Source organism: Zootoca vivipara, chromosome 12, assembly GCF_965207765.1.
Source record: "Zootoca vivipara chromosome 12, rZooViv2.hap1.1, whole genome shotgun sequence".
Lineage (NCBI taxonomy): Eukaryota > Metazoa > Chordata > Lepidosauria > Squamata > Lacertidae > Zootoca > Zootoca vivipara.
Window position 1 is genome coordinate 53,821,953 of NC_142595.1, and position 21,971 is coordinate 53,843,923.

General features: G+C 48.6%; 3 protein-coding genes across 3 annotated transcripts in view; 2 read left to right on the forward strand and 1 right to left on the reverse strand.

Annotated features, from left to right (window-relative positions):
• Positions 1 to 3,084, reverse strand: part of LOC118094737 (uncharacterized) — an 11,195-nt gene extending 8,111 nt beyond the window's left edge. The window contains exons 1-3 of the mRNA XM_088654888.1: positions 3,053 to 3,084; positions 1,247 to 1,611; positions 704 to 952 (exon numbers count right to left, since the gene is read on the reverse strand). Of these exons, the coding sequence (XP_088511014.1) occupies positions 704 to 952; positions 1,247 to 1,611; positions 3,053 to 3,084 (646 nt within the window). The remainder of the gene's footprint in view (positions 1 to 703; positions 953 to 1,246; positions 1,612 to 3,052) is intronic.
• On the forward strand, positions 715 to 3,292 carry MED11 (mediator complex subunit 11). Its single transcript, XM_035135362.3, has 3 exons — positions 715 to 871; positions 1,243 to 1,373; positions 2,816 to 3,292. Exons 1-3 carry the CDS (start codon positions 739 to 741, stop codon positions 2,951 to 2,953), a joined length of 402 nt encoding a protein of 133 aa, XP_034991253.1. The 5' UTR covers positions 715 to 738; the 3' UTR covers positions 2,954 to 3,292.
• A 6,222-nt stretch (positions 3,293 to 9,514) lies between these two features.
• On the forward strand, positions 9,515 to 21,090 carry LOC118095783 (uncharacterized). The gene is given in 7 exon segments (XM_088656038.1): positions 9,515 to 9,634; positions 10,583 to 11,053; positions 11,227 to 11,311; positions 11,588 to 11,655; positions 12,214 to 12,340; positions 17,071 to 18,716; positions 18,719 to 21,090. Coding segments are annotated over 6 exon segments (2,346 nt in total). The 5' UTR covers positions 9,515 to 9,634; positions 10,583 to 10,672; the 3' UTR covers positions 18,758 to 21,090.
• The last annotated feature ends 881 nt before the right edge of the window (positions 21,091 to 21,971 follow it).

Sequence of the window (21,971 nt, forward strand, 5' to 3'; positions counted from 1 at the left end):
ATGAAGAGGCAGCATAAAGGAAGTTTGTAAAATGATTAATGTCACAGAGAAAGTGGAGAGAGGAGAGTTTTTCTCCCCCTTTGGACACAGGAGGAGGGCAACCAAGGAAGCTGAATGGCGGGAGTGGCGGCTGGAGAAGGATGAATGGAGGAGAGGGTTCTGCTAGCAGGTGGCCCCTGGAGGGGAATGTGGCCCCAGGGCGACCCCTCCCCCGCAAGGAAGAAGCCCCAACGAAGCCATTCCGGGCGGGGTGGGCTGCGCTGAGCCGGGAGGCTCCCCGGCTGGCTTTCGGGCGCCTTGTGGCGGGGAGTTCCCTCGACTCTCTCCCGCTCCCCCCCCCCCGACTCCGCGGACGGGGCGAGGGGGCTCTGCACGCGCGCAGGGGCTCACGTCGCTCCAGCAGCACCCGCAGGCCCCGCGCGCGCCGCTCCCGCCGCTGCAGCTCCGCACGCACATGCTGCCGCCAGCCAGCGCCAGGCATGGCCCCGCCCGCTTTCCGGGTCACGTGTGCACCGCCGAACGAAATGGATGACGGGAGATGGAGTTCTAAAGGAATTTATTTAAATGCACCCCGCCTCATAGAGGCGCATGCGCACGCCTCCCGGCGGAAGCCACCCCGGGTCACGTGCCGCTAATAGAGCGCAGGGCACTCAGCGAGGCGCACGCGCACGCGTTCCGGCGGAGGAGAGGGCGGGGCTCAGACCAGTAGCTCGCGGACGGGAGCCGGGAAGGACCGAAATGGCGGCGGGCTCCTCATCTGCGTCGGCGTCCGTGTCGGGCTCGAGCGCGTACGGGCTGGGCTTGGCCAACGAGCGGCTGCGGCTGCTGGAGGAGCTTGAGCGAGAGATCGGCGCGGCGATGCAGAGCGCGGGTGGGCGGGGCCAGGGGAAACGACGTGCGCGAGGGGCGGGGCTCGAAGAGGGGCGGGACCTCTGATTGGCTCTCGCCTTCTCTTGAGATGGGCAGGTGGGACTTACAGGAGGGGAGGGGCCTTGAGCTGTGCTCTGAGGGAGGAGACGTCTGGGCGGGGCTTAGATGCATCTGGGGCGGGGCTTCAGCTTCCATCTCCCAGCCAGTGTGGGCGGGGCTACAGGGGCGGTGTCGTGCAGTGGGCGGGACCCTAGGGAGCAGGTGGGGCTAGGCGGTCACATGGGTGGAGCTGGGTGGAAATCCACCTGTGTCTGAGAGTGCAAACTGTTTGCCCCGCCCACTGACATCACGACCCCTCTCCCCCCCCCGCAGGCACCGTGATCCTGGAGCTGTCGAAGGAGAAGCCCAACTGGAGCCTGCTGGAGCGTCAGACATCCCAGTTCATGGGCTCCGTCCAGAAAGTGGAGTCGGAGCTCTCTGCCCAGATCCGCTACCTCACGCAGGTAGGTGGGCGGGGCTGGCACAGGAAAGGCGCTGGTGGGTGGCTCCTGTCCATGAGCCAAGCCCCAGCCGACACCCCAGAAGCCACAGTAATAATAGGAAAAGGAGGTGATATGTTGAAATTGACGCTCCAGCTGGAGAAAAGTCTCCAGTTCTTTCTGGAAAGTGCAATCATGTCCACCTGTCCTATCATGTCCACCTGTCCATGGATGCTCTTCCATGCGCTGCTGCTCAGAGTTTCTGCAGAGCACAAAGGGGGAGTGCTGTCACGCTCAGGACTTGCTTGGGGCTCCTTGGCCCGTGGCCACCAAGTGGGGTGGCTCTAAAAGGTGAGGAAGCCAATTCATGGGGGGTGATAAAGGCTGTCTGTGGCTGCTAGCCACGCTCTGCTTCCACAACCAGAGGCAACAGTGGTGCTTCTGGGTACCAGTGGCTGAAAACTCACCGCAGGAGGGAACATGGCTGCTAGAGGTCAAAGAGAACAACAATTACCAGACCTTTAGAAGGCATCTCAAGGCAGCCCTGTTTAGGGAAGCTTTTAATGTGTGATGGATTTCTGTATTTTAATGTTTGATGGATTTCTGTATTTTAGAATTTCTGTTTTGTTGGAAGCCGCCCAGAGTGGCTGGGGGAACCCGGCCAGATGGGCGGGGTATAAATAATAAATTATTATTATTATTATTTGGGCTCGGATCCTGCCCCCGGATTTCCCACCTTGTGGGCCAGTCTAAGAACTTGAGGCTGGGCTAGAAGGCCCCCCCCCTTGCTCTCCTCCAGTGGCAGTGGCTGCTGCTGCTGCTGCAAGACTCTTTTGATGATCATAAACTGACTTGCAAAGCTAAGCCAGGCCCAGTGTGGTTTCAGATGGGATGGGGGACGGCATGTTGAGATTCCTGCATTGCCGGGGGTTGGACTAGATGGCCCTCGAGATTCCTTCTAGCTCTACAATTCTTTGAAAAGGAGACATTGTGCACAGTTTGAGGGAAGGGGAGGGAAACAGGTTGCAGGGGACCAAGCAGAACATTATATCAATGTTGTTTCCTTGTTGCATTGTTATTCCACCTTTTCCTCCAAGGAGTTCAAGCGGCTTACATGCTTTCCCTGCTCTGCATTTAAACCTTATAAGGTAGGAGAGGCTGAAAGAGGCAGGGACAGCCCCCCCCCCCATGTCGCATCCAGTGTGTTTAATCGTGGCCGGGTGGGGAATTCAAAGCCTGGCTTCTCCCAGGTCCTAGTTCTCATTTAACCCCACACCAACCCTGCAAGGTAGGCTAGGCTGAGAGGGACAGGGATGGACCCAGGGCCACCCAGTGAACTTCACAGCTGAGTTGCTGGCATCCTTCTGTCTCAGGAGACCATGGAGAAGGGCGCCTTTTGGGGGCAGGTCCTTCCTCTGAGCCACCGGCTGCCCTCTCACCTGGCCTGCTTTCCTCTCCTCCTCCAGGTGGCCACAGGGCAGCCCCACGAAGGCTCCAGCTACTCGGCCCGCAAGGACTGCCAGATGGCCCTCAAGAGGATTGACTACGCCCGAGTCAAGTTGGGAGAAGTCTCCCGGACCTGCGAGCAGATGCTGGAGCAGTGAGGCCGAGGCGCAGAGGGGACGCCTCTCCCAGGTGGCCCCTCCTGGCCGCCAGCACTCGCCAGGTTGCTCTTTGTGGACAAAGGACTCTGAGCAGCCTACCTGGCAGGGACGGCGGTGGAAACTGCCTGCATGGCAGACCGGAGCAACCCCAGAAGAGGAAGAGCAACGTCTCTGTAGCCTTTTCCAGCTGACTTCCTCCTCTTTGGCTTCTTTCCTGAAACAAACTTGTGATATTTATGAAGCGTTTCCACAATATTTTTTTTTTACAAAACGTTTGTTAATTTTTCGACAGATTCACGGTATGCACATTTTCATTAAATGAGAACTGCCAGAAGGGCATCCGGTGTGGGCTCAGTTCAGTGTTGGCATGCCTGCCGCATGCAACCACTGTACAGTGGTACCTCGGTTTATGAACACAATTGGTTCCGGAAGTCTGTTCATAAACTGAAGCGTTCATAAACTGGAGCGAACCTTCCCATTGAAAGTAATGGAAAGTGAATTAATCCGTTCCAGACGGTCCGTGGAGTAAGCGTTCATAAACTGAAGCAAACTTTCCCATTGAAAGTAATGGAAAGTGGATTAATCCGTTCCAGACGGATCCGCGGAGTACTTAAACTGAAGCGTTCATAAACTGAAGCATGGGTGTAATTGGTTCCGGAGGTCTGTTCAAACTTTCCCATTGAAAGTAATGGAAAATGAATTAATCCGTTCCAGATGGGTACGCAGCGTTCATAAACCGAAAATTCATAAACCGAGGTGTTCATAAACCGAGGTTCCACTGTAATGAAGACTTGGGGAGGGCTTAGAGATCGGAAAATCTGGAGAAAAAATGGGGGGAAACCAGGTTTTTTGGGGGTTTTCCCAGAAAAATGGGGGGGAGTGTGTGGAATATTCAAACTACGTATATCTCTGGGAGGGCTAGACCCCAAGAATAATAGAGTCATAGGATTGTAGAGTTGGAAGGGACCCCAAGGATCAACTAGACCAGCCCCATGCCATGCAGGGATCTCAGCTAAAGTATCCGTGACAAATGGCCACCCAACCTCTGCTTAAAAATCTCCAAGGAAGGAGAAGCCACCACCTTCTGAGGGAGACCGTTCCACTGCTCTTACCATTAGAAAGTTCTTCCTGATGTTTAGCTGGAATCTCCTTTCTGGTCATTTGATTCTGTTGGCTTTGGTCCTGCCCTCTGGAGCTTGCTTGCTCCATCTTCCATGTATCAGCCCCTGAGATGGTAGGAAGAGTAAGAGCTGTTCGACAGTGGAATTTGCTGCCAAGAAGTGTGGTGGAGTCTCCTTCATTGGAGGTCTTTAAGCAGAGGCTTGACAGGCATATGTCAGGAATGCTTTGATGGTGTTTCCTGCTTGGCAGGGGGTTGGACTGGATGGCCCTTGTGGTCTCTTCCAACTCTAGGATTCTAGGATTCTAGGAATGGCTGCCAACCCTCACCACTTCCCTTGGTTTTTTCAGGCCATCAGTACACTGCAATGGATGGGTTTGATGGGAGACTCGAGGTAGGAATTTGCCAGTTTCGATGCAAAGGTCATCAAGCATGCACATGCATGTATGGAGAGACAGATCAGAATCAAACATACATACATTCACCATTTTAACTGTCTGTTAAATCTCTGTAAGGAAATGCTGCTCCTATAATGCATCGACATATACACACAAAACAAAAACATAGGATTAAAAAAACACACAACTCAGACACCATCTCAGAGTGGGGAAAGTTTCTGTAGATAGACATGGGTTATACAGACCCCACACAATTCACCTTGGGGAATCCTGGCCTGGCAGGGGAACAATAAGCTCAATTGGGAAAGGAACCCAATTTGAATGGCCTGACCTCTTCCTGCTTCAGGGCCAGATGAGTCTTGCTCATCCATCTGTGCTCACAGGAAGCCTCCAAGAGATCCGAAGGAACCCCTTGGTCCTCTTCCAAGTTCTGTGTGTCTGAATTAGAGGTGCTAGCAAATTCTACATTGCAAATATATTGTTCTGTTATAAAACTGACCCGCTGTCAGGAGAAGAGAAGAGAAGAGAAAGGTTCACTGAGCAAGCATGGATAAGTCTAGCTAGGAACCAGTGCTGGACTCTGAGCTTGCTTTCAGGAAAGGAGAAGGAAGCCTCCAGCCCTCCTAGAAGGAAAGTGACCATACAAAATGTGCAGGCAACTGGAGGGGTTTATGTGCAATGCACCAGCCTGGTTGCTCTGGTCTTTCAGTGTTTGCAATCCAGGAAGGAAGTCAGAACGGGGGTGGAGGAGCGAGTCGTTTGTTCCAAGTGTAATGCAGACATGAGGCTATAGTGAAGACATGCAGCCGCTCAGGTGTCCGGAGGATCTTTAGAGACTGAACAGAAAGCCCTGCTGTGATGGACAGCTGAGCCCGGGCAGAGTCTGGTGCTGCAGTCCCTCAGAAACACCACCAGGGGGCCAGAGCCTCTCTCTGATTGGCTACCTAGCCAGAGACGGGGGCGGAGCCAGCCCTTTTGGAGGGAAAATGCGAGGAGCCTTTTCTGAGGGAGTTTTGAGATGGGAGAAAGGGAGGAGGAGGAGGAGAGGCTTTGTCTGAGGGAGAAGTGACTCTGGTCTGGGGGGAAGAAGAAGGAGCCTGGCAGGGAGCTGAGAGAGAGAGTAAGAGGGGCTGGAAGCTGGATTCATTCGGGGCAGGAGGGGAAGTGGGGGGCTGAGTCTGTGGGGAGAGGGAGGGGATCCAGTCCCTAAAATAAAACACCTCAGGAGACAGAGGAAAAAGGGAGCCAAAGGCTGGGAAGGAACCTGGGCTGGGTCCAAAGGATTATTGGACTGCTCCACCTGCCAGAACTAAGGAAAGGTTAATGAAACAACCCGTGTTGCAGACTTGAGTCAAAATACCGTAAAAAGAGGAATTGGGCAACGTGTTGCCTCTTTTTTGGTATTATAACTAAGGGAAGGAGAGACAGAGAGAGAGAAGGAGCAGAAACCGAGCTGAGAAACCATCTCTTTACCTGAAGTGTAACAGCTCATTTTAGCAAGTGGAGTTTAAGAAAAAGCTGTGCATATGCTACTACTGTGTTTAAGCCTGTGATAATCTTATATTTAGTTGAATAAGCTAACTTCTACCCAAAAGAACGTATCTCCTGACCCAACTTTGTTTCACAAACTTCTTTTTGAAAACAAAACTTTTCTCGTTGGGTGGAAGCTTCCCTCACACAAGACCCCCCCCCCCAAAATGGCCTGTGGCAAATGGCAGACATTCCTTGAAGCGGCATAATGTCCGCCGGGGGACTGTGCTCTATTTCTGGGGGCAGCGAGTGGGACGAGGTTAGTGGTGGGATCTGCTACTACATCCTTAATGGAGGGTATTGCCATTATCCCAAATAAAACCCACAAGGAGAATAAATTACTACAGTAATTTCTATATTTTGTGAGGGGAAAACGGATGTGAGGGGAAGGCGCCCCCACCTAGGACTCCTGAAGCCAGAGGAAAGAGTCCGACAGAAGCACAAACTGAGGGAAAGACTTCTGGTTTTTCTTTTTAAAAAAATAAATTTTCTTTGTTTATTATTTTCAGTTTAACACTAACCACACATTTTGACCTCCCTCCACCCTTCCGTGGTTTCTTATAAAATCGCTTCCGAAACTGCACCTCCCACTTTATACCTTTTACTTAATTTTCTTGTAACCTTGCTTTGATTTTAGATTAATCCTGCTAAAGTATTTAGTTGTTTGCAATAATTTTTAAGGAGGTCATCCACAAATCCCCCCCCCCGTTCTTTATGGAAAATTATTTCTCTTCTTGATTCCTTATTCTTCCCGTTTTGTGCCATTTCTGCACCATCCATTGACTTGATCTGATATTCCTTGCGGGGGGGGGGACCAAACTGAGGGGGAAAACATCTGAGGGAAGAAGTTTCAGTCAGGAGGTGGAATGGATGAAACGAATATGTGCACTTTTAGAAAGATGGCAGTCCTAGTCTTGGGTGCCTCTGAGGGTCCTGAGCCCCCTCCCCACTCCTAGGAGCCAAGGGGGCTTCAGCGCCCCCCATGAAATATTTGAGGGGGCCGAGCAAGCCCCCACTTGACGGGCATTGCCGTTCAAATAATCTGCCTGCATCCATTTATGTGGGGCGGGATTTACTCCCCCCCCCCCAATATTCTGTTCCTGTTAGCCAAGAGAACCCACCCCCAGAGCGCATGCGCGAAGCGGGATTCGGCGCTCACCGAAAGCGCAGGCGCAAACTGCAGGCGCCTCCCGGGGAGTCCAGGCAGGGGCTCGCCCCATAAAAGAGCCCCCCCTTTCTCCTGTGCAATTTATCCCTTTGTTCCTGTGCAACCGACCTTCCCCGCAGGTGAAAACTTGGGGAAATAAAGGTAGGAAGCGAAACAAAGGGAAAGGGGGCAGGAGAAGCCCCCCCCCCGGTCAACTGTAAAGTCAAGCTGGCTTTCAATTGAAGTCCGGCTGCTTGAGCTCAGATTCCTGCTGCATTGCGGGGGGTTGGACTAGACCACGGGTGTCAAACACAAGGCCCGGGGGCCAAATCCGGCCCGCCAGACCTCGTCATGTGGCCCGCCGAGCATCCCAGCCAGCGGGACCCAGCAGTGGGACCTTGCTGCTGAAGCGCCGCGCCAACAAAGCGCTGACAAACAGCTGGGGCCTGGGGGGGTAGAAAGGCGGCCGGAGCAGCGCTGCGTGCAGCACCCCAAGCCACAGCAGGAGAAGGAGGAGGCAGCTTGCTGGGTCAGCGCCCAGCAGCGCCGCACGGAGAGTCCCGAGCCTCTGCGACGCAGCAGTGCTCTGTAGCACTTTGAATCCTCCTCCTGCTGCCATGACTCGGCGCCTGGAAACGGCTGCTGCTGCTGCTGCTGAAGCACAGACAAAGCACCCAGCAGCGCCGCGTGGAGGAGGAGGAGGATTCAAAGTGCTACAGAGCACTGCCAGAGGCTCGGGACTCTCCATACGGCGCTGATGGACACCGACCCGGCAAGCCGCCTCCTCCTTCTCCTCTTGCCGCCGCCTCCTCCTCCTCCTGCCGCGGCTCAGCCTCATGAACGTGAGCTCAGCAGCGGCTCAGCCTCACGAATGTGCAACTCTGAGGCTTTACGCACGTCTCCTAAAACGGACACCCGCTCCCTCACGCTGCACGGGAAATGCTTTTCCCCCCTGGGTCCCTTCACGCTCTTTTCTGGCGCTGAATCAAGGCGGCGACCCCCCCCCTTCCCTTTCTTTCTTCCTCTCTCTCGTTCTTATTCTTTCTTTCCCTCTCATTCCTTCCTTCTTTATCTCTGTCTTCTCTCCCTCTTTCTTTTTCTTTCCTTCTTTATTCCCTTCCTTCTTTTCTACTCTTCATTCTCTCCCCTCTTTCCTTCCTCTCTCCCTCCTGCTCCCTCTTTCCTTCCTTCCTTCCTTCCTTCCTTCCTTCCTTCCTTCCGTCCTTCCCATCTTTCTTCCTCTCCCTCATTCTTATTCTTTCTTTCCCTCTCCTTCCTTCCTTCTTTATCTCTGTCTTCTCTCCCTCTTTCTTTTTCTTTCCTTCTTTATTCCCTTCCTTCTTTTCTACTCTTCTTTCTCTCCCCTCTTTCCTTCCTTCCTTCCTCTCTCCCTCCCACTCCCTCTTTTCTTCCTTCCTTCCTCCCTCCCTCCCCTCCCCTCCCTCTCCCTCTCCTCAGAAACATAGGATGCTGCCTTATACTTCTGGCCCTTAAACCCTGGAACCAGGAGAACAGCTCCAGTGAGTCAACCTCAGCCAGTCCCTTTGGTGAAGGGTGGTGGCTCACTGGCAGAACATCTGTCCTGCATGCAGAAGGACCCCAGCATCTCCAGGTACCAGTAGCTCTGCAAAGTTCCTGCATGAAACCCTAGCGAGCCTCCACCACCCAGTGCAGTTACCAAAAATCATTTTTCAATAAATTGTACAATAATTGTACATTTGAATATCTACTTGCCATTATTCTGACTATGTTAGTTATTACTTACATTATTACAAAAAACAGTAATAATTGAATGCAGTGACAATAATTTATGATAATAAAGAGTGGACACAGTCCTACAGATACAACCGGCCCTTTGAGGGTGACCAAACTGCTGATGCGGCCCCCGATGAATTTGAGTTTGACACCCCTGGACTAGACCATTGTTTCTCAACCAGTGTGCCTCCAGATGTTTTGGGACTACAACTCCCATCATTCCTGACCACTGGTCTTGCTAGCTAGGGATGATGGGAGTTGTAGTCCCAAAACATCTGGAGGCACACTGGTTGAGAAACACTGGACTAGATGACCCTCGGGGGTCCCCTTCCAACGCTACGATTCTGTGATTCATTGGAGGAAACCAGGGCTCTTTAAAGTGCTCTGATCTTGCAGTGCATAGGGGACCTGGCTGTGTGTTGTCTTTTCCTTCTCTCTTCGCAACTTCTTTTTTTGGGGTGGGGGTGGGGTTGGGTTAGAAACAAGGATCAGGGAGGTAATGAAGGATACAAACTAATGCTGTAGTCTTCTCCTGTGTTCGGCTTGCCGAGGGTTAAAATGAACTGGGGGTCGGATTCCTAGAGAGGGCCGGAAATAAAGGCGCGCGGGGGGGGAGGGAGTTCCTCCAAAGTCCAAGCCCCTCCCTGCTCATCCTTTCCTGCAAAGGGGCGTGGCTTTTGTCTCCTCTGCAAAAGGAGCGGGGCTGGGGTCTGTCTTTCTTCTGGGATCGGGTGAGTCTCCTCTCCTTGCATTTGGGAGAAAGAGCGGGTTGCAGAGGAAGATACACGGTGGGGGTGGGGGTGTGTGCTCATCTCATGAATGGGGGAGCCCCATGTCAGGGAGCAGAGGGTCCTCCCGCTTGCTCTCTGCAAAGCCAGAGAGAAACCAAGTGAGAGGCTCCTTGACAGAATTTCAATCTGGTAGAATTATGCCTGGCCTGAAAAAAGTGGATAAGGAAAAGGGTTTCTAGAGAAGGAGAGAGAAAAGAGAGGCGGTTGAGATGTGCTCCTGAGCAAAAAGCCCCTCCCTCTCAAGTGCCCTTCTGCAAGGGGAGGGGTGGCTTTTGTTGCTCTCTTCTGTTCTGCAGGCCCTGCCTAGGTGGTGCCTCCTGGGATGTGGGGAGTCCGAGGGCTGATGGGAAGGTGCAGGGGTGGGTCTTCTCAGCTCATGCAGCGGGGACCCCCAAGTCAGGGAGCAGAGGATCCTCCCGTCATCTCTCTGCAAAGCCCGGAGGCGTCACAGGAAGTCTGCAAATGTATTTTTTTAATTGGACCCACACACTGCTTGCCACTTTCGGGAAGGGTTTTTAGGTCGGGGGGGGGGAAGTGATGGATATTATTAATTTTTATTATTATTAATGCCACACCCATCTGGCTGGGCCTCCCCAGCCACTCTGGGCAGCTTACAGCATATATAAAAACATGAAGCATTAAAAATCTCCCCAGGGGTGCCTTCAGATGTCTTTTAAAAGTTGGGAAATTCTTTATCTACTTGACCTCTGAAGAGAGGAGTGATGGATTGTTTAATTTCTATACCTCTTAATATAAAGCTCAGAGTTTGGCCTGTGGTGAAGTCCAATCCTGCTTCCTAGCAAGATTCATCTATACTTGCCCAGGGAACATTTTCCTCCTTCTGATTGTGTTCCAATCTAATAACGGAACAATGTATTTGCTTTGCAGGATTGGCACCATCTCTAATTAGGACAGACAGCACTTGGCAGAGGACCAGGGGGTTCCTTCTGATCTCGTGGGAGCTTCCTAAGAACACAGATGGATGAGCAAGACTCAGCTGGCAATGAGAGCACTGGCGGATTCTGGGAAAACTCCGTGCAGAGGATCCAGGGCGAGGAGGACACCTTTCACTCAGAAGTGCAGAGCCAACAGTTCAGGCGGTTCTGCCACCAGGAGGCCAGTGGACCCCGAGAGGCTTGCCGCCGCTTCCACCACCTTGACTGTCAGTGGCTGAAGCCTGGGAGGCACACAAAAACTCAATTGGTGGACCTGGTAATCATGGAGCAGTTCCTGGCTGTCCTTCCCCCAGAGATGGAGAGCTGGGTGAGGGAATGCGGAGCGGAGACCAGTTCCCAGGCAGTGGCCCTGGCCGAAGGTTTCCTCCTGAGTCAGGCAGAGGAGAGAAAGCAGGTGAGAGAGACTTTCCTCTGGATACTCCCAAGGGGATCCAAACAGGAGGGAGAAGATCCCTAAATCTCATCCTTTTTTTGGAAGGTATCCAAGGAGCTATATTGGACATCCCTAAAGATTTTGCCCCTGCCATTCCTTTTTTAATAGTTCTCATTATTTATTTTGAATCCTTTTTTCTCTTTCAGGGAAAGGATCTGTTGGCAGAAACAGGTCCTGATTCCTCTGAGGCAGAGAGGACTCCGTTGGACACCAGAGAGAGGCCGCTGGGTAAGGAAAAAGGAATTGCTTCTTATTTGGGTCACATTCTGTGGACTTGGAAAGTAATCCATGGGGTTGTTTCACCTTTTTGGGGAAGACACTTGTGGCCAGAGGAGATGAGGAGATGAGATGTATCTTTGCACAACAAAATATGAAATGGGTACAAATGCACAAAAATGCACTTAGCAGGGGAGACTTCTTCTAAGGCCCATCTGCAGTTAGAAATGCACTGCTTCACCTCTGAGAGAAGCATCACACACTCCTGTCTGCCTTTGTCTCTTGCAGGTGACAGAAGGATGCCAGCAAGACCTCCTCATCCATCTTTTCATGGGAGTGGAGAGGAACCAGATCAGGTATTGGGAAGGAGCCTTGTGAAGAAAGAGGCTGAGGGGTTCCTCTGGAGTCGGAACAAATCTCTCCTCTTGGTCTCTGTCAAAACTTCCTTTAACAAAGACTGACAATGCTATTCAATAAGCTTTATGTGCTGAGAATAAGGAACAGACACCTCACCTTAACTAGCCTTCTGAATGTCGCTAGTATTTATGAATAGTTGCTCTTTTTTGTCTATTTATTGTGGAATGCTGAAATAGGCTTCTAAGGAATTAACAAACCATAAAAAATTGTAGCCAGGATTAATCTAGCCAGTTCCATCTGTAGCTCAAAGCTTTCCCCACACTCTCCTCCTTGTGCCCCCAGTGCCATAGGGCATTGTGAGGGTTCCCTCCCTACACAGGACAATGCATACAATAAAAGACACAATAAAAAAATTCCGTTAAGATGCTAAAGGAGCATCTGTACTTAAAATATGTGGCAAGACTATCCCATGAAAGCAACACAGCAGTTAACAGGCAGGATAATAGAAGATAATATTCATGCTGTCTAAGAGGAGGAACATTTCCTTTTCCTTTTAGGGTCCAGTGTGCTTTGAAGATGTAGCTGTGCATTTCACGGAGGAGGAGTGGGCATTGCTGGATCCTCACCAGAGAGCTCTGCATAAGGAAGTCATGGAGGAAAATCGTGGGATCATAGACTCTCTCAGTAAGGCTCCCTGTTGGATCACAATATCTGTTTTGAAATTCCATACATATATATATCAATGTGATGAATCTCCCAGGTTTTGATCTAGCCCAGCAACGCCACCTGCAGCATCTGGGATTCTAACCCACAGCCCACTTTGAATTGGAGGGCTATCGACTGTTTGTGAACATTCTTCCTCTAGCTGTTTCTTTTAAATCAAGGAGCAGGCTGATCTGAACTATTCACACATTTCCGAATATATGCTTCAGGGTGTTGAGGGAAGTTGAAGAAGCCTCTGTCAGGTTTTTTGTTTTTGCTTCTGTCTGTTTTTGACTGACCAAAGAGACGACTGACATTAGAGATGGAGCAGATTTCATGATTGAGTCAAATAACATCCACCCCATAAAAAAGCCAGGCTTTTCGAATCTCAGGTTCCCATAAAGATGTCTGTGAACCCTGTATTAAGATTTCCCATGTAACTCCCTTCACTTCTTCCTCTATCAGAAGCGTTAATGAACATTGTTCAATAGCAGGTACTCTTTTGGCCAGCGGTGGTTCTTTGGGTCTCAATGAATGGAGAGAAGGCAGGCTATTGGGTGTCAGAAGCAAGCTTTATTTAACTGATGTATGGTCCAGTGAGGCAAGCAAAATAACATCTGCACCCCACACTCACTACAAAACAATATCTGCTGTACAATAGTATACAAAATAACATAGCACACATGTATAAAATGGGCTAAAATGCCAGAAAGACGCCGCACCAAACAGTTAAAATACCAGAAAGGTGGGTCTTCTTCTTCTTTTTATACTCCACCTGTCAGGAGCCAGGCTGCTGTCTTGATAACATAGCACACAAGTCGTAATTAGCTTGAAGATTTATTGCAGTACAAACACTCAGCCTCGGATGCCTGTCCTTGACTTATGACCCTTCTGGGGAGTGATTCCGGGTACGGCAGAATATCCGGAACCTATGCCCTTTCTGTTTCCGGCTTTGTTTTCTATCTAAGACCTTTCCCATATGTCTGCTCCTTGGATGAATTAACTCCCCTTCGGTGTCCAACTGCTTTCCCTCCCGCCTTCTGACATTGCCTGTGTCATTTGAGAGAGTCAGTTGCTCTCTAGCGCACTCTGCATTCCTGTCATTCTCACAGCGAGGGGGGGATCGAAAAACTACCATTTGCAGCTATCTGGGAAGAATGTGAGCCTCTCTCTTGTTGGCTGTTTCCCGACTCCCCTGGAGCTCTTTTATACCTTGGGCAGAGGTGTTCATGACACCCCCCATTTGGCTGGGTTTCCCAAGCTACTCTGGGCAGATTACAGCATATAGAAAAGCATAGTAAAATATCAAGTTTTCAAACCTTCCTGATACAAGACTGCCTTCAGATGTCTTCTAAATGTTATGTAGTTCTTAATCTCCTTGACATCTGAAGGGAGGGCAGGGCATTCCACAGGGATGGTGCCACTACCAAGAAGGCCTTCTGCCGGATTCCCTGTAACTTTGATTCTCACAGTGAGGGAACTGCCAGAAGACCTTGATATGAAATGTTAAGAAAAAGAAGCCTAGAATCTAGCAAACAGGCTTCAACAATAACATTTAAGCAAAAGGATATTCAAGAGAGAGAGAGATTTACTAAATGAGGCTTGTCAGTGCGACTTCTTCCAGCTGCTGGAAATGACTGAAGCTTCAGGCTGGCAGACGGTTCCCACAAGACAGCAACACAATCCCTGAATCGTACAGTGAACGATCTCGTTCCTTCGTTAAAGTCAGGGGGTTTTATACAGTTCTGAATGGCTTGTTGCCAATTTTGATGCATGTGTTCCATAGCGTCAGCATGCCTCCTTTCCAGATTATCAGGGGTAGATCAAAGTTGATGCCTGGGAGTCAAAAGTATCTACTTGTCTGTGCAACCATGGCAACCCAAATGGTTTATGCTCAGAAATAATACCAACGTAGGAGGAGTGGCAGGTGAAATTGATGCAATATATGGAATTAGCAAATCTAACTAATGGAAGAAGAGATCAGGAAGATGGAGTCTTTAAGCAAGAGTGGAAAATGTTTACAGAATATCAGAATAATTATCTTAAATAAGTTAAAACATTAGCAGGGTTGAAGTAAATTCAGCAGTTTCAAGTACTGAAGATACAGAGAGTAAAAAGAAAAACAAAACGTATGGAGTAATTTGAATATGCAGTTGTAATAGATAAACAGAACCATGAAAGGGGGGAAGGGAAGTCAATGATTATGAATGTATGGTTATATTGATTGAAATGCGAAAAATTGTTGTGGAAAAGTATTTAATTTTTTTTTAAAAAAAGTCTATGTCTGGGAGCTAACTCTAAAGGCAATTCAAGATCTCTCTCCACCTTGACTCCTACTTATCTCTCAGGCTGGCATTCTTCAATCAGACCAAAAACAAACCCCTGTGTTGCAATAAGAACTAATCACAACAATACAAACACAACACATAGGCTAATAATTAGTAGAAAATATATAATAGAATAATGATACGATTCAAATTATAGGAGTAAGCCAATCAAAGTTCATATATACCATATAACAGAGTGGTAGCGAGGACCGTCAAGCTGTGTGTTCAAAACAGATGTCTAAGGACAGTCTCACAATAGTCTTTCAAAAGTATCAACAGAAGACGTCTCAAAAGTTTCAAAAGTAAAGTCTCTCAATAGTTGTGCCCAAGAATGCTCGAGTCGGAGGGAGGAGAAGTGTCTGAGTGGGAACAAGGAGGAGGGGGCGAGCAGGAAGTATCGGTGGAGAGGGCAGGGGGGAGTCGAGGTGCAGAGGGTCTCTGATGCTGATACAGAGGGTCAGCACCACACAGCTACCTCAAGCACTGACACAGAGACTCAGCCAGTGCCGTCCGCCCAGGAAAGGAGAGGGTTAAAGAGGAAAGGTCAGAGGCGGCCTGTGAGGCTCACAGAGACTGTTATGTTGGAGGCTGAGCAGACAAGCAGACCTTCCTGATTCTGACTCCGAAGGAGAAGCAGCATGAAAGGGAACTGGGCTTGCTTTGTCCATATGTAAATAAAGCCTTGTAAACACCTTTCTGGCTCAGCCGAGTGATTTGCGAAGGGGAGCTTTAAACCTCACAATAGTTTTTCAAAAGTTTCAATGGAAGACGTTAGCATGAATCTTACTTACATATTCTGTTGAAAAATATCGGCTGATGAAGATTATTACGAAACAGTAGTATCATTCCGGAGACACTGTCCTTTTGAGGCTTTTGAGACGTCTTCCGTTGAAACTTTTTAAAAACTACTGTGAGACTGTCCTTAGACATCTGTTTTGAACACACGACTTGACGGTCCTCGCTAACACACTGTTATATTGTGTTAGGTTGTCTTGCGTCAACTAAGAAAAATAACTTGCCCCAGGAAATGTTGATCCAATTTTATAGAATTACTAGCTGGCCTGGCCACACGTTGCTGTGGACCTTTTTGTGTTAAATGGACCTTCACAGTCTCCCTTTAGAGCCCCCTCACCTGCCCTGTCCCAACCCTGACTCCCCTACTGTAAGTTTCAAAAATAAGACTCCCCCACCCACGCCTGTTCCTGAAAATGTCCCCATCCCTCACTGCTTTGGCTAATTCAGGGTCCTACCTCCCCCCCAATGACTATGTGTTCCCCCCCTCCCTTTGTTGTGCCTCATCCCTCTGATTCCCCCACCCTGTGAAAGGCCCATAATCTGTTTGTTTTTGCCTGTGGCCTACTGGGCAATGTTGCGACCTACTCATTTTCCCTGTTCCACCCCCCCCTGCTTTGGCTGACTCAGGGTTCTTCCTTGCCCCTCATGGCTATGTGTTTCCCCTCCCATCCCTGTGAAAGGCTGCGGCCTTTTGAAAAAGCTGGGCCTTGTTGCTGCAAAAGGACTGTTTTCAGTTGGTGGCTGTGGAATTTTGTGATTTCATCTGGCAGCGCAGCTTTGGAGCTGCTGGAGTCTTCAGAGCTTCTGGCTGGTGATGCTTAATTTGCGCACCACTTTATTTTTCTTTAATCATTGTTTTAGGTGTGAAAGGTGTGGCTTTTTTGATAATTTTTTAATGCTAGATCCCTCCCTGATGGGCAAGGTACGTTGTGCCCAAATTTGTTGCAATGCGGTTCAGCAGTTACAGAGAAAGGCTGTGACCTCCGCATGCGCAATGCCTACATTTATATATATAGAGATGATTGAAACTGTTCTCTGAAATTCTATAACTGCCTGATATGGCACAGCCTCCAAGATGGACAAGAAAGGGTAATTGGTGCTAGTTTGCCTTCAATAGAGACACTTTATGCTGTCCGAACTAGGAAGAGAACAGAGCGAATTGTCACAGATCCTTTGCATCCTGGTCATCATCTGTTTGATTTACTTCCATCTGGACGTCGCTACAGGACTCTATACGCAAAAACGCCTAGGCACAGGAACAGTTTTTTCCCTTGTGTCATCAAATTGTTTAACTTGTAGTTGTGTAGCGGAAGGGGAGGCCAGTTATGGGTGGGGTTCCTTTGCTGTGCTATTGTATTGTATGTGGAACAAAAAGGTATGTTTACATTGCTACTAACTATTAGCCTACGTGTTGTGTTTGTATTATTGTGATTCTTCAATCAGAGCCAAATATAATACTGCAGCAGATATATCTGTTAGAAGTTACATGAAAAGCAGTAGTACTACGTAGTCCCCATTTCTTTGCTACTACAGGAACCCCATTTCTTCCTGAAATTACAGGGACCTAATCCATTTCTCTCTTTACTGCAGATGGTGTTAAATTGGAAATGAAGAACAAGGGAAACCATGACAAAATCTGCACAGTGGAGAACCCTTATCAATATTTGGAATGTGGAGAGAACTTTAATCAGACCTCCCATTCCACTTCCCATCAAAGAAATCCCTTTGGGATGAAACCCCATCAGTGCCTGGAATGTGGGAAGAGCTTCAGTCACAGGTCCCTTCTCACTTACCATCAAAGAATTCATACAGGGGAAAAACCATATCGGTGCTTAGAATGTGGAAAGAGCTTCAGCCAGAGCTCCAGTCTCATCTCACATCAAAGAATTCATACAGGGGAGAAACCATATCAGTGCTTGGAATGTGGAAAGCGCTTCAATCAGAGCTCCAGTCTCAGTTCTCATCAAAAAATTCATACAGGGGAGAAACCATATCAGTGCTTAGAATGTGGAAAGAGCTTCAGTCAGAATTCCAGTCTCATCTCACACCAAAGAATTCATAAAGGGGAGAAACCATATCAGTGCTTAGAATGTGGAAAGAGCTTCCGCAAGAAGGCCCATCTCAAATCCCACCAGGCAATTCATACGGACGAAAAACCATATCCATGCGTGGAATGTGGGAAGAACTTCAGTCAAAGGGACAAACTCATGGCTCATCAAAGAATTCATACAGGCCATAGACCATATCGGTGCTTGGAATGCGGTGAGAGCTTCTTTAAGAGTACTGCTCTCATTTCCCATAAAAGTATTCACACAGGTGAGAAACCTTTTCAGTGCTTGGAATGTGGAAAGAGATTCAGTCAGAAAGGCCATCTCACTTCCCATCAAATAATTCATACAGCGGAGAAGAAATATTTGTGTTTGGAATGTGGGAAGAGATTCAGTCAGAGGGGCAAGCTTGTGGCCCATCAAAGAATTCATACAGGGGAGAAACCATATCAGTGCTTGGAATGTGGGAAGAGCTTTGCCTGGAAGGACACATTCACTTCCCATCAAAGAACTCATACAGGGGAGAAACCGTATCAGTGCATGGAATGTGGGAAGAGATACAGTCATAGGGCCTACCTCACTTCTCACCACAGAATTCATACAGGGGAGAAACCACATCAGTGCTTAGACTGTGGGAAGAGCTTCACCTGGAAGGAAAGTCTCACTTCCCACAGAGTAATTCATGGAGAAGAGAAACCATATCAGTGTGTGGAATGTGGAGAGAGCTTCACTCGTAAGAAAAGTCTCTCCTGCCATCAAAGAATTCATACAGGGGAAAAACCCTATCAGTGCTTGCAATGTGGAAAGAGCTTCAGTGAGAGGGGCAAGCTCACTATCCATCAAAGAACTCATACAGGGGAGAAACCCTATCAGTGTGTGGAATGTGGAAAGAGATTCAGTGAGAGGGGCAAGCTCACTGCCCATCAAAGACTTCATACAGGGGAGAAACGCCATCAGTGCTTGGAATGTGGAAAGAGATTCAGTCAGAGGGCCCATCTCACTTCCCACCAAAGAATTCATACAGGGGAGAAACCATATAAGTGCTTGGAATGTGGAAAGAGCTTCAGTCAGAGTTCTTCTCTCACTTCCCACCAAAGAATTCATACAGGGGAGAAACCATATCAGTGCTTGCAATGTGGAAAGAGCTTCAGTCAGAGTTCTGCTCTCACCACCCATCAAAAAGTGCATTCAAGGAAGAAACTATAACTATGCTTGGAGTGTGGAAATAACTTAAGAGGGCCAAGCTAACTTCCAATCAGATGAATGACAACACATTGGTTATCAAACAGATGGAATCTAATTCCCTGCGGGAATAGATTTGGAAGATATCTTCTCTTTTCCTCACTATTCCATGGACAATAAAATCAACTCACAAGGCAGGAAACATGATATTTATATCCTGCATGGGAGTCCTGTCAATGTTTTAAATGGACAAATCAGATTGTTACATAAAAGGGGGGGAGTGCGATCGACTACATCATAGTGTCACCATCTATTGCCCACTCAGTGAAATCTTTTGAGGTGCTCGAAAGAACAGAAAGCAACCATTTCCCATTATTAGTTACAATCTACCCCCTGTAAGAATCTCAACCCCCCCCCCCAACCAACAGATACTTCCAGAGAGCTTGTGGGTGCAAAAAACCTGAAATGGTCATTGAGACTAAGTGACAACATCTAAAAGACCTTGGCTTCTGAATATCTGGTGTGTCTACACAAATCCCTAGAAAGAAACTCGTCCAACCCGGTGGAGATTTACCAACAAATAACAGCAGAAATCAAACCCTGCTTGATTAGCACCAAATAACCTAAAAATTATCTTATAGAACAGCGACACTGGTTTGTCACCAAGTGTAGAAATGCAAGGTAAAGGCTGGCTGGGTCTATTAGACTATTTTGAAAGAACCCCGGTGCTCTAACTTTTGGGACACTCAATAAAGACAGGATAGCATATAAGAACCTGCTAAAAAGCAAAAAAAAAAAAAAAAGCTTCGGAAGACAGCAGTGGCAAGACTTGGCTCAAGCAGCAGCTGACTGAAGGGAGGACAAATTTTGTAAATTGGTGTCCAGGGGAATGAATGAAATATGTGAAATTAACACATGATACCATAATCCCCTAGGGCTTGCTGATCAGAAGGTCGGCGGTTCGAATCCCTGTGACGGGGTGAGCTCCCGTTGCTTGGTCCCAGCTCCTGCCAACCTAGCAGTTCGAAAGCACGTCAAAAATGCAAGTAGATAAATAGGGACCGCTCCGGCGGGAAGGTAAACGGCGTTTCCATGTGCTGCTCTGGTTTGCCAGAAGCGGCTTTGTCATGCTGGCCACATGACCTGGAAATTATACGCCGGCTCCCTCGGCCAATAATGCGAGATGAGCGCGCAACCCCAGAGTCGGTCACGACTGGACCTAATGGTCAGGGGTCCCTTTACCTTTACCTTACCATAATCCCAGCCTGGAAATGGGTTGAATACTACAGCAAGCTTTTTAGCGATCATTCAAGGCCGGTATGAACACCAACCAGTCAAATTTACTTAAAAGTGAAAGGTGTCCCCAAATGAAATAAAACATCTCACTGAAGGCTTAAAACCAAACAAAGCCCCAGGAAGACATGATCCCTCCAGAGCTTTATGGAGTGGAAATCTGGGGCGAGGATGAGAGTGCTATTAATAGGTTAGAAATGGTGCAAAACCAATTTCTCAAGAGACTGTTTTCCCTACCCAAGGGAACAGCAGCTGCACTCTTACGCATGGAAGGTGGATGGCTGGGGCTTTCTGAGCTGAACCAGAGTTCCACAATGCTTTGCAATTCTCCCAGCTTGCTTTGCGGGGACTAGGTATAGAGATGCTTGTAATATCACGACAGTGGGCATCTGCAGGTGGAAGACTTCTTGCACTATTTACTATATTGCCCACTATACATTGGACCCAGCAGGCGATTTCTCACCTTACCGTCCATACAGGAAAGATGTCTCTCCCTGGCAGAGAAGGTCCTATGACTTCTTGGCGATGCAAACTTTTCAGTGACTCATAAAGTCGCCCTTTTTGCTTTGGCGGCCAAAAAGATTAGAAAGAAGGCCCTGGACAATATAGCAGTGAACTGTAAGGGAGGCAGAGAGATCTATAGAGACTGTTATTTGTGGTGCGACACCCCTTTTGGTTGTTTTTGTTTTTGATTCAGGTTTGTCATGGTCAATGACTAGTACAATAAAGTTATTTGGATTATAGGTAGGTAGCCGTGTTGGTCTGACGTAGTTGAAACAAAATAAAAAAAATCATTGGATTGGAGAACTGACAATGAGGAGAATCGTAGAATAGTAGCATTTAAATGGACCCTGCTTAAAAACCTCCAATGAAGAAAAGTCCACCACTACTTGAGGTAGTTTGTTCCTCTGTCGAACTTACTGTCAAAAGGGAAAAGAAGGCTAGAGGACCCTCAGGGTTCCTTCCAACTCTCTGATTCCATCATTCCATGATTCTATGTTGATGCAGTCTAAAATAGCTTTGTTGGTGCCATAATAAATAACAATATGAAAGAGGAAAAAAATCTTTTTTAATAAATCCAGTGGCACCTTTGTTGGTGCAACACACTGTTGACTCATAATAAGCTTGTGATCTACAATAAGCCGTAGATCCTTTTTACATGTACATGGGTACCTCAGGTTACAGACTCCAGTAACCCAGAAATAGTACCTCGGGTTAAGAACTTTGCTTCAGGATGAGAACAGAAATCGTGTGGCAGCAGCGGGAGGCCCCATTAGCTAACGTGGTGTCTCAGGTTAAGAACAGTTTCAGGTTAAGAACAGACCTCCAGAACGAATTAAGTTCTTAACCCGAGGTACCATTGTACTACTGGCAAGGCAGGTGTTCCGATATATATATATATATATATATATATATATATATATATATATGTGTGTGTGTGTGTGTGTGTGTGTGTGTGTGTGTGTATGTGTATGTATATATATTGGTACCTCTGGTTACGAACTTAATTCATTCCAGAGGTCAGTTCTTAACCTGAAACCATTCTTAACCTGAGGTACACTTTAGCTCAGGGGTCCCCAAACTACGGCCCGGGGGCTGGATGCGGCCCAATTGGCCTCCCAATCCGGCCCGCGGCGACCCCCACCGCTCGCTGCCGCTGCCCGCTCTTAACGGCGCACAGTGCGGCGGCGCTCTTCCAGGTCGGAAAAAAACGCCGAAAATCCTTTGTGCGCATGCGTATGGGCCTCTCCCGACCCAGAAGAGGTCATTTCTGGTGCACTTCCGGGTCGGGGGAGGCCCATACACATGCACACAAACGATTTCCGTCGCTTTTTCCGACCTGGAAGCGTGCCGCCGCGCCAGTAAGCACCCGTGCGCATGCGCACGGGCGCACACTCCCCCGCCCGCCGGGCGATCGGCGCGGTGGGAACCGGCCCAAAGCCCGGTAAGTCTGGGGGCCCCTGCTTT